The 18,138-nt window shown below is 30.3% G+C and overlaps 1 protein-coding gene across 12 annotated transcripts in view; it reads right to left on the reverse strand.

The window, feature by feature from the left end:
- afdna (afadin, adherens junction formation factor a) overlaps positions 1–18,138 on the reverse strand; it is a 242,910-nt gene that overhangs the window by 4,009 nt on the left and 220,763 nt on the right. For 5 of the 12 annotated variants that reach the window (XM_056481082.1, XM_056481081.1, XM_056481083.1 and 2 more), the window contains 2 exons: positions 14,668–14,802; positions 8,740–9,052 (listed from right to left, as the gene is read on the reverse strand). In XM_056481082.1, the coding sequence (XP_056337057.1) occupies positions 8,740–9,052; positions 14,668–14,802 (448 nt within the window). Of the gene's footprint in view, positions 1–8,508; positions 9,053–14,667; positions 14,803–18,138 lie in introns of all 12 variants that reach the window. The other 7 variants (XM_056481075.1, XM_056481074.1, XM_056481076.1 and 4 more) reach the window with 2 other exon arrangements.

Here is an 18,138-nt window from a genome sequence, read left to right on the forward strand (position 1 = left end):
TCTGTGTGTGTGTGTGTGTGTGTGTGTGTGTGTGTGTGTGTCTACACGTTTATAGATTGGTAGAATTTGAAATTACTATAAATTCGTTTGAAAAAGAAAGATTCATTTATATTCTTCTAAGATATGACAGGAATTGTAAATATTTTTTGTTAATAAATGTAATATTAAGAATAATAATATTAATAAAAATAAAATAAACGTTTGTAATTGCTTAATACATGCGTGTACTGTGTACGTTTATTATGTATATATAAATACACATATGCAGTTCATAAATCAATGAAATAAAATTAACATATTTAATTAATTTAATTAACAAATATGATTTTATTTTATATTTATTTTATACATTTATTATTTTTTTATTTTATTTATTTTATTATAAAAAATAAAGTGTGTTATTATCATTATTAAACTATATCTACAATTATATTAATATATTAGTAACAAAATATAAAAAATATTCTACTTGTTATTTTAATAGCAATAATAATATTACTATAATACTAAATAATACAAAAAGCTGAAAACCCTAATAAAATGATGCATTGCCAACAAACTCATTTTTAAAACTATACTTTTCATTTAATATATATGAATATTATGAATATATAAATACTTTGAATAAGCAAACAAATATTATTACAAGCAAACTAAAGAAAAATAAAATATTCAATTTAAATTTGGCCACTGCAAATAACTAAAATAAATGTTTTAAATGAAAGAAAAAAGACAAGAGCATGTAAAAAAAAGGAAAGAAAATCTAAATATTATGAATAAGCAAACAAATATTATTAAAGCAAACTAAAGAAATATAAAATATTGCATTTAAATGTGGCCATTGCAACTAACTAAAATAAACGTTATTGATAATATCCAATTATTGACTGAACAAAAATATTCAAAAGTATGAATACAATATTCTTAAATAACTACATTTATAAAGCAAGATAAATGAATAAATAAACGGATCTAAATATAGGAGTTTTTATATCATTGATTCAATGTAAATAAATATTAAAGTGTTTACATAACACAATGCTTTTAACAAGTATATGAGTTGCAACTGAAAGCAAAATAAATGACACTAAATCTAAATATAAGTTTTCATATTAGTGAGTCAATATAAATACATATTGAAGTGTAAAGATACAATATTAAAACAAAATTAAATAGTTAATGTGCTACTGTAATAATAATAATAATAATAATAATAATAATAATACTATATTTTTACATTTTTATATTTTATATTTGGAACTGAAATAAAACAAAAGAAATAAATAAAATTAAATATTACTACATCTAAATAATATTCAGTAATATATCTAATATTTAGTAATGTATTTAGTAATTTATCTAAATATTATTACAATATTTTAAATAATGGATTTGGAACTGAAATCAAGCAAAATATATAAATCTAAACAGGTTTTCATATTACTGCTTCAGTGTAAATTCATAATTAAGTGTATAAATAAAGCAATATTTGTATTAATTAAACATCTGATTTGTTACTGCAAAACAAATAAATCAGTAGAAAAAAATAAATGAATGAATAAATGAACAATTATACAATTTAAAGTGTTGTTTAAAAGTGGAAAATCTAAAAATAAAATCTTTGTAATGAATATTTTCTAACATTATTATTTCTAACAAATTAATCAACATAACAGCGTATAAATAATAGGCACACACATATTGACATGCAAATCTATCAATATTTTTACTGTTTTTAGCAGCACACCACTGTCCAGCAGCTTCTCTCCTCACAGCAGGATCTACAGAGTACAGCAGGTTTAGTCAGAGTTATAAAGCGCTCCGAGAGGTCAAAGGGTCAGAGGTGGAGGTCAAACCGAGCCATGACCTCAATCACTGACCGTCACGTGTGCTTGTGTCTGTCTGTCAGTCTCTCAATCCAAATGCATGTGGAAGGATTTCTCTGATTCACTGATTGTGAGATGAGGGAGGGAGAAAGACACAAACACAATGACCAAAAAATGTAAATAATAAAACAACAACCAAGAGCTTTGAGAGTAAACACAGCAGCTTTAGCCTGAGGAAAAGACGCAAATAAAGCTGAAATCCTTGGCCTTTTTTTAGAATTAATCAAATATTTATAAATCCATAAAAAAACATACTATTGTAGCAAAATTAGACCATACAATTATAAACATTCATAATTAAATAATAACTTGTTATCATTAATGATTCATTTTGTTTTTCTCTCAGACTCTTGGTTGTTTTCAGCAGGTTTGAAGCGTCTTCAGAGGGCTGAGGAATCCCATGATTCCATGCAGCCTAATATGAGGGAGGAAGAGGAGGGTGAAGCCAAGCAGATGATGATGATGCTAAACAAACACACAGACATAAAGACAAACAGGACAGTGGAACAGCAGACGAACAGAAGAGAAGATGGAGCACTGCAACACCGCTCAAACCGAGATCCAGATCCTCAGATAGCATGTTGCTAAGCTAATTATGCTAATAATTATTCTGATTCTAAGTGATTTACACACTACTGGTCAAAAGTTTGGGGTCAGTAGGATTTTAAAAGTTTTAAATAAGCTTCTCTTGCTCACCAAGGTTACGTTTATTTCATCAGAAATACAGCACACACTGTAACATTGTGAAATGGTATTGCACTATTTAATCATTTATTCCTGTGATATTAAAGATGAATGTTCTGCTTCATTACTCCAGTCTTCAGAGTCACATGATCCTTCAGAAACCACTTTAATATTAATTATTATTGTTATTATTATTAATGGTAATAGTTATAAAAGCAATAATGACTGGAGTAATGTAAAACAATATTTTTAGTAATAGAATAAATAAACTAATAAAAAACAACAACAACAACAACAATATATATATATATATATATATATATATATATATATATATATATAGATACCTCGATCTAAACACACCAAGTATTATTATTATTATTTCCCATTAATATTATCTAGATTATATCTTACATTTCAGTAATTAAATCCTTAAAAACATTTCCTTCATTAGCTTACTAATCGCATATGGTTATTAATATTACTACCTAAATTATATTTTTACACATTGTTCAATATACACGTTTGGGTATCTTAATAAAATAGTGATAAAGTGTATTTTATTGACTTATATATTAATATATTTAAATAAAAAATGTATTTATTATTATAATCATCCAAATTATACTATAAAATAAATATGTAGAATAATAACATTTAATTCACTTTATAAAATGCATTTTTGTATGCAATATGTATAATAATGTGTGTATAATAATATGCATTCTAATATTATAACATAACATTCTAAGCTTTATTCTCATTTTATTTTTCAGTAAAGAATGAAATAATTGACATTAAATATATTTTTTATTACATTTGTAAAATGTATTATTATTATTATTATTTTTATTATACACACACATTTAATATATAAATATTTGTAATATTATTATACCTGCATATAATAAAAATAATAATTGGTTATGATCACCATTATTATTATTATTATTACTTATAATAATAATAATATTATGATTGTCATCAATAAATAATATATGCATGTATAATAATTGTATACAACCATATATTAAAACTATTATTAATAATAATAACTATTATTATTATAATTATTGTTAGTTTTATTTTAATATTATTATCAATAATCAATATATGCATGTATAATCATTGTATAGATGCATATATTAATTATTGATAATAAAATAATAATAATAATAATAATAATAATAAATATTATTATTAATAATAATAACAACAAAATAACTTATTATTAGTAATAATAATAATAATTATTATTATTATCAATAATTAATATATGCATCTATTTTAATTGTATACATGCATAATTATAATAATAATATTAATAATAATCATACATGATTTTAAACAGAGCTCTTACGATCCAATCTGGGAAGCTGTCGAAGTAGGCAGTCTACTAGGTTTTGTACCTATGCCTAGATGTAAAAACAAAAAGTACATTTTTGAATTTCCTGCATTTTCTGAGGCTTCAGCGGTGTTGCAGACAGAAAAAACTGAGCATGATGTTGATTTTGGTAAGAGACGCATTAAGATTAAGCAAAGCAGAAGCGGATGGTTGATTGATGGCTTGTAAAGCTTCAGTCAGTCCGAGCAGGGAGGAAGCCGTGCTTTTATTGGCTGATTAATGCAAAAGTTAGTTCTTCTGTGTAAGCGCAAATGCGACGCCACTCGCAACAGACCCTGATGACGTTACATGGGGAAGCTTTCAGCAGATTACATGCAAGGTCAGATACACTGGGCATCTTTGTGAAACAGGGTTGAACTGCTTTTTTTGCACTTGACTGTTTAGAAGTGACACATCTGATACAGAATGTTGCTTAAGTTACTGTAAAAACAAGAATAGGTAATTGTAAAATGTTAAGAAAAATGACAAATATATATTAAAGGTCCAGTGAAGTGCTTGGAAATGTGCATCTTTTTATTCTATGTTTGACGTAATCTCAACTGAAATATGAAGACAGGGCGGGATATAAAGTAGTTCCTCCCCTTTTTGCCGTTTTCCTCATAGCTCTAACAGTAAGAGTGGTTGAGCTTAAGCACATCAAATAAAATTGAGAATAGTCTTAAAGGGGGCGGGGCATGTCAGATACTAGAGAGCATTTGATTGGCCAAGATTTCATGAGAAACTGAAGTATGAGGTAAGGGAGAAAAAAAAAAGTAGATCCATTGTAGAAGTGATAAACTACAAGCTTTACATGTTTATATCAGTTTTATATCTTCTAAACATGAATTTTGTCACGGTTTTGTATCACACAAGCTTATAAATATCTGTGAACACTAACATACTGATGCTAACATCTAAAAAAAAACATTATTTTAATTTCACTGGACCTTCACAAAAACAAGGCATGTTTTTCATTGTAATTTATTTTCCTTTAGAAAGAGGATTGAGATTTACATTTTACTATACTATATAAGTTTAGTAAACTTATGTAGTATAGTTATAGTAAAATATAATTTTACTATACTACATAAATTTATTATATTTATATAATTAAACTAATTAGTGCTTGGTAATTTAAAGAAAAATACTGACATTATGCATTAACATAATTAGTGTCTAGCAATAAATGTGTTACTGGAGAAAATAACATTTATGAAAGATGCTTGCAACACTTATATATATATTTATATTTTAAAAAGATAATATGGATGCACATGATGAGAAAATTGAAGATATGTAAGAAATGCTTTGTAATAGGAGGCCCCTATTTATTCATTTATTTAATAGTAAAGTTTTTATTTGTATGCACAGTGTAAAAAAAAACATCTTGCTGCCTTAAATTTTTTAGTTGAATCTAAATATAATTTTGTAGTAATTTCAACTTGCAATCAAATTGACAAAATATATTAAGTTAAATTTTAAGTTAAACTTTGTTTAAGTTAAACACCTGATTAACTTTTTAAAATAAGTTAAAGCTAAATAAATGTTAAAAATATATAAAAATATTATAAAAATATAAATATTTGTTGTCTTGACATTACATTTTTTTACAGTGCACATATTTTTGTCTATTGTGTCTTATTTTTCCCTTTGTAATCTGTTGACTACTGCATTTGAATGTTAAAGCATTTATGCTGTAAGTTTGTGTTTTTCCTATTATGATGACTTAAAAGCAATTGTTCAGCTGATTAATGAACTTAAAATGAAGTTAATAACTTAAAGTTTGCATCCTTTTACAACAGCCTTGGACAAAACTACACAAATTGACATTTTATTTTTATAAATACAACTTAAATACAGTTTTTTATGTGTATATGTTTTTTATATAAGCTTATTTTAAGTCTTTTGTTTACCTAGGCTGCATTTGTTTGATTGCAAATACAGTAAAAAGTATTGTAATGTGTAATATTGTAATATTATGAATTATGAATGTAATATTATGATGTTGTAATATTATGAATTTAAAATATATTTTTTTATATTATGAACCACTGTTATAACATGTTAAAAGCAATAAAGCAAAACCCTGTTGACAACTTAAAACAAAAATCAAGTAGGTTTGAACTACTGCACTAATTTAAAAGAAAAAACACTTGAAAGGAGTAATAAATCATGATAATAATAATATTAAATAAAACATTCCACCATGACTAACTACTAAATGTAACAATGCAACAAACTCAGATGCACTTCTCACAGTCAAGCCCAAAAGAGCGCCTCATCCGACAGATCTTTTCCCCTTTGCCAAGTATAAGCAAGACTGAGGAGAGGTGTAGTGTTGAGCCTAAAGAAGCCAGTGTCTCATTCCCTGAGCAGAAAATGAACGCAGGCCTTTCCCAAAGCAAACCAAACACACACACACATGAGACGGCTGGCAACACCAACAGTACTTGACTGATTCGGGACCGCACGGTGAATCACGAGTCGACTGACTGTTCGAGCGCCACTACGATGATTTGAGGAAGAGGAATCGGGGAGGACAGGCGATCGCAAAACAAATCAACCAAAGGCTAATGACTAGTTCAAAGGAGAACTGTGGGACTGATACAAGCTGAGCTCATTTGAAAGTATTTGCTGCATTAAATGAGGATTTAAAGAATTTACTGGATTCAAACCTATTGTGACTCAATAAATGAACACATGAGTTATTTAAAGTTATCATACCTTTTACAGCAGTCATTATGACTTCAAAATGTATAAAAATATTATATTATATTAAATAAATAAAAAAAATATATATTTTTTCATAATCCATTATATACAGTGCTCAGCATATATGAGTACACCCCCCAGAAATCAATTAAATTCATATTTTCTATAGGATGCTTAACAATATTATATTTGTGCATATACATTAGATTAGTCAATACTGAAGCCAAATCTGGAGCTAATCTAACAAAATAACTTACAATAATGGAACAAAAATGAGTAGCCCAAATGTATATGTTAGGGAAAACATTAAATAACCTTTTAAAAAATAGCAAAAAAATCAAGAAAAACAAAATATATATATACAATTTTGTTGAAATGTTGTAGTTTGTAATTTTTTTGCAATATTGTATTATGTATTATTGTATATTATATTATGTTTCCATTTCTAAAGATGTTCTGTGACTAAAATATTATTTTAATAAATAAATCTGTTTAATAAATCTGTTTTGTTTAAATGCACCAATTAATATTTCCCATATTTACTAAAAATATTCATTTTCAAAATGAGGCGTACTCAATTATGCAGAGCGCTGTATGCTTTTAGTATTATAATTCAAAAATTTTCAATTACTTTCGAGAAGTGTGGGAACCCCGAATACAGTAAAAGTTTTTATATCATGGAGTAATTTTACAGCAAAAAAAATTTTGCATTTTTAATTTGTATTTAAAATATATATTGGTCCTGCTATGTTGCAACATAAATCACTTTAATATACTGATATGATGCTAAGGAAACATTTCTTATAATTATCAATGTTGAAAACAGTTGATAATATTTTTTAAATCATGATAAAATAAAGCACTGCTTACAAATAAATAAATAAATAAATAAATAAATAATACATAAATCAATCAATAAATGAATAATACATAAATCAATCAATAAATAAATAATACATAAATAAATCAATAAATAAATGAATAATACATAAATAAATCAATCAATAAATAAATAATACATAAATAAATCAATCAATAAATAAATAATACATAAATAAATCAATCAATAAATAAATAATACATAAATAAATCAAATAAATGAATAATACATAAATAAATCAATAAATAAATGAATAATACATAAATAAATCAATCAATAAATAATACATAAATAAATCAATCAATAAATAAATAATACATAAATAAATAAATGAATAATACATAAATAAATCAATAAATAAATGAATAATACATAAATAAATCAATAAATAAATGAATAATACATAAATAAATCAATAAATAAATGAATAATACATAAATAAATCAATAAATAAATGAATAATACATAAATAAATCAATAAATAAATGAATAATACATAAATAAATCAATAAATAAATAATACATAAATAAATAAATTCTATATTTAAATAAAAATTCTTAACTGTCACTTTTTTGAGTTTTACTTGCAAAATACAAGCATTAATTTCTTTAGAAAAACGAATGATTCTCAAACAATTGCTTTCACCTGAGCTCAACCTGTACTGAACCCAAAGGATTCCTATAGAAGAAAAGAAAAAAATGACAAACAAATGAAACAAACAAAAAAAGGGGACAAACGACTCGACTGATTGGCTAATAAAACTACCCAATTTTGACACACAGAAAAGTAGAGGGAAAAACACAGAGAGCGTTGACTCTCCACTGGAAAAACAGGAAAAATGAGCAAACGAACACCAATCCAAAAAACTAAACAAAAAAAACTAAACAAAACATGAAAACGAATGATAAGCGGAGGTCGAGCGGGCCCAGGATGGAGCCTTGGCTCTCCTCGGCGTCTCTACCTTTGGAGTTGGCTGATGGGATGAAGCTGGGTTTGGTGAAGGGGAGAGGGGGCTGCCCTGTCTTGAGAGCAGTACTGTTGGCATTGAGCGCAGCAGGCAGCTGGAATGAGTTGGACAGAAAGATGCCATCTGAGACGGGACGGGGCTTGCGCGCGGTTGGCGGCGGCTGGGACTTTTGGGCAGGCGGAAGGTCGCCGTAGGACTTGCGGGTGGCCGAGAGCTTAACCTGACCTGTTAGGCCCGCATCTTCCTCATCCTCCTCCTCCTCGTCATTGTACGAGACAAACTTGGCAGTGTAAATGGTGTCTGGGGAGGCGACCTGGGTTTTGAGGTAGGAGGTGTTTCTCTGAGGCGGAGGCGGGGGGGCGCTGGTGCTGTGGTTAGTGGCGGGTGCGCTTGAGGGAGAAGGGGGCTGGTAGTCCCGGGGTAAAGGGGGTCTGTACAGACCCGTCTCATCTGGCGTCGGCAGCTTGCGCTCGGCTTCCTCGTGCTGCCGGCGCCGCTCTGCCTCCAGGCGGGTGTAGTACTCTTCCTCCTGTCTCCTCTGAGGGGGAACATGGGAAGAGCTGGTTAGAGCTGCCTTTGCTAGCCTGTGCCGCTCACACACGGTCTACGCCGGGGCTAAAGCTACTGCTCTGGCTAATCAATACACTAGTAAATGCACATTGCATTAGAAAGTGTGGAAAAATTATTAGCCCTCCTGTACATTTTTGCTTCTTTTTCATATATTTCCCAAATGATGTTTAACAGAGCAAAAAAAAAAAATTCACAGTATTTCCTATAATATTTTTTCTTCTGGATAAAGTCTTATTTGGTTTATTTTGGCTAGAATAAAAGCAGTTTTCAATTTTTTTTAAACATTTTAAAGTCAATATTATTAGCCCTCTTAAGCAATATTTGTTTTCGATTGTCTACAGGACAAACCATCAATTACTATAACTTGCCTAATTAACCTAGTTAAGCCTTTAAATGTCACTTTCAGCTGAATACTAGTATCTTGAAAAATATCTAGTCAAATATTATTTACTGTCATCATGGCAAAGATAAAATAAATGAGTTATTAGAGATGAGTTATTAATACTAATATGTTTAGAAATGTGTTGAAAAATCTTTCCATTAAACAGAAATTGGTGGAAAAATATACATGGGGGGGCTAATAATTCTGTAATAACTGTATATTATTTGTTTTTGATTGTGAAATGTACTCTTATAGCTCAAATTGTTCAACATGGTGCTAAAAAACAGCATGTTTGCTATAACGCAGAGTCTGAAACTAACCATATTCTGTCTAATATATGCACCACTGTGGCCAATAAGGTGTATTCAGTAGTTGTGCTGTGAATGTACATACAATCCTGTTTGTTTGGGGAAAACAAGTTTGCTTATACAACATAATGTGCTTCTGAGTGGAACTGCGTATAGCTGAAACTTGATCCTGCATGTTTTGGGAAAAGTGAGCTTTGTTTAGGATCAGCCATTGTAAGCAAGAAATGTCCATCTCGCCAGAAGAGCAAACATAGGAAGAGCTAGTGCTGCTCACATTGTCCACACTGATTTAGTAGAGCTTCATTGTGGTAGGGGGGGAAAAGTGTAGCATTTGCTGATCTGATGTACAGAATAAATGCAATTCTGAGTGAAATAGTGTAAAAAAACTGCAATGTGAGACGCTTTGTATAAAAGCATCTGCAAATGGATAAATGTAATTTGTTCAGGTAAAGCCAAACTGCAAGCAAGCAACAGTATTCTGGGCAATGGATGCACCAAATGTAGTGCGGTAGAAAACTGGTAAAAAACGAACCCAAAAATATTTGGTGATATAATGTAGAAAAAAATATAATGTTCCTGTAGGGGAACACAGGATTTCATCTCTGTTATTAGCTGATGATGTTGTTCTGTTGGCTTCATCAGACATGTACCTTCAGCATGCACTGGGGCAGTTTGCCGCCGAGTGTAATGGGGATGGGATGAGAATCAGCACCTCCAAGTCATGGTGCTCCACCAGAAAAAGGTGCCTTGCCATCTCCAGGTTGGAGGAAAGTCCTTACCCCAGGTGGAGGTGTTTAAGTATCTTGGGGTTTAATGCAGTCGATGTACCGGTCAGTTGTGGTGAGGAAGGAGCTGAGCCGAAAGGCAAAGCTCTTGATTTACCAGTCAATCTATGTTCCTACTCTCAGGGTCTGGATCATGACCGAAAGGACAAGATCTTGGATGCAAGTTGCTCAAATGAGTTTCCTTTACAGGGTGGCAGGGCGCACCCTTATAGATAGGGTGAGGAGCTCTGTCACTCCACATTGAGAAAAGTCCGCTGAGGTGGCTCAGGCATCTGTTTCGGATGCCTCCTGGATGCCTACCTAGGGAGGTGTTCTAGGAGGAGGCCTCAGGGAAGACCAAATGAAGAAGAAAAAAAAGGTCACACTTTATTTTATAATTCTCGCTATTAAAAAACAAATAACAATTACTTTTAGCTCAAATAAACTGCTAATTAAATGCGTATTAACACTTATTATGGTAGTTGTTGTGTTTAGGTTTTGGGGCTGTAGAATAAGATCATGCAGAACATGTACTTTTGAAATTGATAATATGTTTTGTTATTGAATAAACTCATGTCTGTCTATGGATAACAGGATCACTAGTGTTAAAAACACTTCAGAAACTGTAAAGTCTGAAAGAAATCTGAATCATATAAAAAGAATCTACTTTGGTTGCGTTTTGTTGCTTGCTTGCAGTGCAGTCACGACAGGAAACTTCATTCAAAATGATGTTTGTTCAACTTAAAATGTAAACACAATTCTTGATATTTTTTGGACAACCTAATTGTTTTATGTTCACTCCACTTAAATTTGTACAAATAAGTTAGTTTTATTCCTTCATGTTGTCCCGACACAAATTGATGGCATTTTTTTGTGTTTACTATTCAATAGCAATACCACCAGGTGGCGCCAAAGAGGAACAAGACATTACATCGGTCTCGTTCTAACTGGAATGAAAAGCCATGGATCATAAGATACCGTCACAAGCCTTGAATATCTGGCTGGCATTTGGTGGTTTATTGTAGCTCTGGAGAAAATCAGCCAGTGGTTGGCTGCTCTGGATACTGTGCATGAATACCCTGGGTTAGTATGCGGTGAGAATGTCTCATGTATGAGAGCATGTGGAGGCAAAAACACACATGAAGCTACTTCAATCTCCAACAGCCTCCACCAAAAAACCAAGATGGACCATTTCCAGCAGCACTTCCAAAGCAATGTTGTATGAAATGGCCTCCCAACAACAACAAAAAAAAGCTGGATTTTTTGTTTTTGGATTTTTGTTCTGACGTGTGATTCTCATGCGTTTCTTTGAGGACATGTGGGGGGGACCACGTCACAAAAACACCACAGATGAGATGTTGTGAAGACATGCAGTTGGACATCACAAGTGGGCTCTGAACTTAACAGTGGTCTGAAAATGACGCACACAGACACAAATAAAACTGGATGGTCATAGAGCGAGATGACATTTTTGGTCATGGAGAATGTAAATTCAGACCACTGGTAAGTCGATGACCCGCTGAGGCATTAACACATGGGCGTCAAAAAAACAACTTTAATTTAGCCTCTGACAGCCTCTAACTCCTGCTATTAGCGCATTTTGTATATAGGCTATTGTATACAAGTTGTTTTAAATGAAGCACGAGAGGCTGTGTATATTATACAGTGGGATTATTACCAGTGTCGGCCTCCAATCACACCCACTTACAAAGTCACGAAGAACCATCGGCATCAGGTGAAACCTTGAAAAAGCTTGTCATTTGCATGAATAAGCATGGCTGATCATGTATGTCTTCTTAAAGGGATAGTTCACCCAAAAATGAAAACCCTTGACTTGTGAGTATTTTTTTTTCAGATAAACTGAAGAATGTCCAGTAACCATTGACTTTCATTCCTACTATGGATGTTAATAGTTATTGAGTTTTAACATTCTTCAAAACATCTTTGTGTTCAACAGAAAAAAGCATTGGTTTGGAACAAGTGAAGGGTGATTAATTTAGTAAATGATGACAATTTTCATATTTGGGTGAACTATTCCTTTAAAGTAAACAGGAAGATTAGCGGTTTGGAACCATTATCATGCTATTTTTAACATGACTTGTGTTTAAAGAGATGGTTCACTCAGAAATTAACAGTTTACCTCCATTTACTCACCCTCAGGTGTTTCCTGAAGTTAGTCTTTTTTTGTTTTGGGGATATTTTGAACACAGTTGGATATCGGTAGCCATTACTAAATTCATTTCAATGGTTTAATAATGTTAATATTTATTCAAAATTACCACGTATAAATAGTAGGTTAATTGAAATAATTTTGACTGTTCCTCATCATCTTAAAAAACAAAAAAATAATGATTAAAATAAAGATAATCAAATATTAAGCACTACAAATACTTCGTAATTTTCAAATATACATATTTTTATTTATTAAAAATATAAATAATCAAAATGTATTCAATTAAAGACTAACTGGAAAAATTTAACAATCTTGTTTTCTAAAAAAATAACATATATAAAAGATAATTAAAAATTAATTATAATTTACATATTATAAAATGAATTATTAAAGACAATCAAATATTAAGCTCTAAAAATACTTCTTAATTTTTCAAAACTGTATGCTTTTTATTTAGTAAAGATTTTAATATTTATCATAATGTATTAAATATTTGACTAACTAGTACAATTTAAACATCTCTGTTTCTAAAATAAATAACACATGTAAAGATGATTAAATATTAATTCTAATTTACATCTTCTAAAATTAATGATTAAAATAAAGACAACCAAATATTAAGCACTAAAAATACTTCTCAATTTTCCAAAAAAAAAGAAAAGAAATAATAATAATAATTATTACATTGTAAATAAAGCATTGCCCAAAGAAATGTTTAATGAAGAAGCAAGATTTGTACTAAGGACATTATTAATGGTTGCAAAAAATAAAAAATAAAAATTATAACAGTACATTGGATAGAAGAAGTCTCAGTGGATTCAGAGACTTAAACAGGTCTATGCATTGGAAAAAATGAAGACTGACATTTTTCTTTTATAGATATTTAGATATGTACATTTAAAGGTTATTTAACCTATCATCAATTTAATTTAAGGTAATAACGTAACAATGCAACTTGTACAAATGTATCCCCTGAAAAGACTTTATGATGGCAGTACTCTTTATTTTATTTATTTTTTTATTCCTTCATCTGTAAGGGGTTAACTTATTGGGGAAGGGGTTGTTCTGTAAAAAAAGATTGAAAAATCATAAATAATAAGTAAAAAGAAAATAATTAAATACTGTAATTATCAAAATGTATTAAATATTAGACTAACTAAAACAATTTGACCATCTGTTTCTAAAAACAAAATAACACAAATAAAGATAATGAAATATTAATTATAATTAAGATAATTAAAAATAATTGATGTAAACATTTAACTAATAAAATCATTAACATAAATATTAGAGATGTCAAAGGCTACTGATTTCCAACAGTGTTCAAAATATCTCTAAAACAAAGATACTATAATGGAGGGTGATATATCGATAACAATTCTCATTTTTGAGTGAACTATCGCTTTAAGGCCTGGCTGAGAGAAATAATAATAAAAAAAGCTATTATCATGCCAGCAGTTGCACATTACAGACTATAAAAAGTATCTGTTCATTACCAGTTTTCAGATTTTGTGTTTCACAAGTGTTTTCTGTTTATTTACAGTTCTGAATTGCATTATAGGAGCTTGATCTCTGCTCTGTCGACTTTTGAAGTTAAAAATTTAACTCTACAGTTTAACAAAGTGACTTTTATTGACATTTTAGTTGCTTGAAATAATATAATGTATAAGAAATAAGTAATATACAACACCAACCCAGACAATATATCACTTTAAACTATTACAAATGTTAATAAAAGACACTTTTCCAAACCTTTCAAGGTTAAAAGTTCTCAGTAGAAAGATTGAAGTCCCGTAATGCGATTCAAAAGCTTAAATAAATGGGCAAAAATGAAAACATGAATCACAAATTACGGAAAACTGCTTATTTACGCATATTTTTCACAGTGCACAACAACATAAAATCTCATCTTACTGTATGACATGCATTTAGTGTTGTCTGCATGGATGTAAATACCTTCTCGTCGGTCTCTCTCCTGGCTCTCTCCTCCTCTCTCCAGCGTCTCTCCTCCTCCTGTTTGGCTCGCTCTTCTGCCTCGCGCTTACGGATTTCCTCCAGCTGCTGCTTCCGTCGTCGCTCCTCGTCCTGCAGCTGAGGTGCACAATGCACAATCACAATTACCAAAAACAATAGATCACAGAGAATGAGAGTGAACTGACTGAATTAGTTTGCTTTGAATCTAGAAAAAAAAAATCCTACATCTGCGTTGTTAATGGTTCATAATTTGTAGTTTTGTGCCTTGAACTTACATTACCATTCAACATCCTGGGGTCAGGTTCTTGTTTTCGCTCTAGTATAAGAAAGTTCATTTAAAGTTAACAATATCTTTTTTATGAGTTATAGTTTTTTATTTATGAAGGTAGTTATTCCAGAAAATGTACAAAAAGGATTTATACAGTAAACAACCTTGAATATTTAAGAAAAGGACTTGATCTTGGGGTCAGGTTTTTGTTTTCTTTTTCCAATTAGTTTTATTTGAGTAAGAATGCAACAAATTGATTAAATGTGACAGTAAAGTGAATTATTATTTTAAACAAACGCTGCTCTTTTGAACTTTATATTTATTAAAGTATCCTGAATTAAAAATAAAAAGCAGTCTATTACTATTTCCACAAACATATTAACTAGCACATCTGGTAAACATTGATAATAATAGGGCTGGGTGGTGTGATCAAAATTAAGTTAGTTTAATTCATGATAAAGATTTCTTTTTTTTATAAAGGTAGTTATTTCAAAAAATTTACAAAAGGGCTTTATATAATAAATAACCTTGGATATTTAATAAAAGGACTTCATCTTTTTTGACCTTATGCCTTATAAATATAGTAAACAAAACATGACTAAGGAATGTCATTTCAGTTTTATGTGGACAGACCTTTATTATTATTATAGTAACATCTTCTTATGGATATAAAATATATCCAAAGTAACAGGTAAATAAAACCTAAATATGAAAATATATTAAACACTAAGGACTTGGACTAACACTGTTTTTCCTTTAAAAATAGACAATATAAACAATTACAATTCTTGTATAAATATTGAAACTAAGAGATCTCTTCACGCTGCATGTGAGCTGGCCACACCCACTTATTTAGATATTATGGTATACACAGAATAAAATTGTAATAATAAAATAATAATAATTCTACTAATAAAACCTAAATAAAAGAAATTTTATGGCACACATTTTTATCTGCGCTAATGATCTATACCATCATACCGCCATGCCCCAGATAATAAGTTAAAATGTTTCTAGAGCCGCAAATTTGCAACTGAAAGGATCACGTGACACTGAAGCCTGTAGTGACGATTGTTAAACAAAAATAGACTTAATAAAATAAATAAATATCAGATATATTTTATCAGAGATATACAAGATACACTCAAAAAAAGACTTTTGTTTCTTGTTCAAACTACTTATTTAAAATTAGTTGAAACACAATTCTTATGTTTGTTTTGAGACAACAAAATTGTTTTATATTTAATCCACTTAAATTTGTAAAAACGATTGTTAACTTAATTGATTAGTGTTGGGACAAAATAAAGTTGTGTGGAACCCTGCATTTTTTACAGTGTATATTTATATTCGAATAATAATTACTTTAAAATGCTATATCCTTTATTAAATTACTCTTGTAATTTTTTTTTAACAAAATACACAAAAGCTTTGTTGAAAATACTTTTAAGTATCTTAAGGATTAAACATTTAAGAAAAAAGATCCTTCTGACCCCAATCTTTTGAATGGTTGTTTTTAATTTGTAAATCAATAATTAAAGCTAAAAGTGATATAAAAAAACTGAACATTAAACAAAAAATAATTTGCAAAAAATAATGAGCTAATAAAAAAAAACTGAACAAAATCAAATTGATAAACATTAATAATAATAATAATAACAACATAAGCATAATCCAAATGACACATTGTATTTATTAATAATTTATTTAAAGCCTAGCCTGCTGTGATGATAAATAAAAATAAAAATAAAACATTTATGAAAAAAAGATACTACTGACCCCAGTTATTTAAATGGTGGTTTTTTAATGTGTAAATCAAATTTAGACCTTAAAAAGTGATTTAAAAAAAACTACTTAATATTAACCTTAACAAAATATAATTTGTAAAAAATTATAATAATCTAAAAAAAAAAAACAGAACGATAAACAAAATAAAATTGGTTAAGATAAAAATAATAATAATAATAAAATATAAGAATAATCTAAATCAGTTTCTCAACAACGTTCCTGGTGGACCATTAGCTCTGCACATTGTCCATGTCTCCTAACACACCTGATTCAGATCATCAGCTCATTAGCAGAGACTGAAAGACCTGTAATGGGTGTGACAAACAAAGGAGACATGCAAAACATGCAGTGTTGGTGGTCTTCCAGGAACGTGGTTGAGATACACTGATCTACATGACGCACTGTATTCAATATTAGTTCATTTAAAGCCTAACCTGCTGCGACGACATATAAAAATAGAATCTAGCACATTTATCACCGTTACATTTGTGATAATGCCCTCAGTTACGAGAGGCTTCATGCACCCACATATAAACACATGCACATACACGTCTGCATGCAAAACAACTTACAGACAGCATTGCAATACTCCTTCACACCTACATAAAGTCATTCAAAAAGGGAGTCCAAACACTTCCATCAAAACGCCATACACAGTACAATGGTAATCGACAGGTAAGAAAATACAAATCACTGGTCATACACCTGATCCTTCCAAAACCAGAAAGACGCAGACATAAACAAACACATGTCCAATCAGGAAAAGAGAAAGAGGAAACCCAGAGCAGAAAAAACCAACGAGCGGCAAAGCGCCAGGGTCAAGACAGACTTACATACAGCGGTGATGAGTGAAGTGGCGGAAGAAACAACAAGAATGGAGATTACAGCACACGGTAATGGAGCCCACATGCAAGCGGAAGAGAGAGAGAGACCAGGCTGGAGGAAAACATGCACCAACCGGGCCCTCGTGATGATACTGCACTAAAACAACAGCTGCCCGAACCAGCAGAGCTTCATCAGGCTCTCCAAGAGGAAGATAGAGCAGCCAAAGCTTTCTTTGAGATGAATTTGGGGGTTTTCTAGCTAGGTACATTTGAACATTTATATTAGGCCTATAGCACACACTGCTCACTTAGAAAAGAGATCACTGTCCTGTGCATGTTTTAACCTGAAGTGTGTCGTTTTGGGTGTCAATGGTCAACTTTAATAATTGAAACGTTGTTGTTGTTGAATTTGCACTCATAGACTCATATCACCTATATAACTGCAGGTTAACTATGTTTATTTATAATAACTTTAACTGTTGAAAGCTGTTGGATACTAGTTAATTCAAGTTATTAGTAACTAACAAAGTTATGGCGAGCAATAACTCTAGCGTTTCTGATTTCGAGATTGTAATG

This window comes from Danio aesculapii, chromosome 20 (genome assembly GCF_903798145.1).
Source record: "Danio aesculapii chromosome 20, fDanAes4.1, whole genome shotgun sequence".
Classification (NCBI taxonomy): domain Eukaryota; kingdom Metazoa; phylum Chordata; class Actinopteri; order Cypriniformes; family Danionidae; genus Danio; species Danio aesculapii.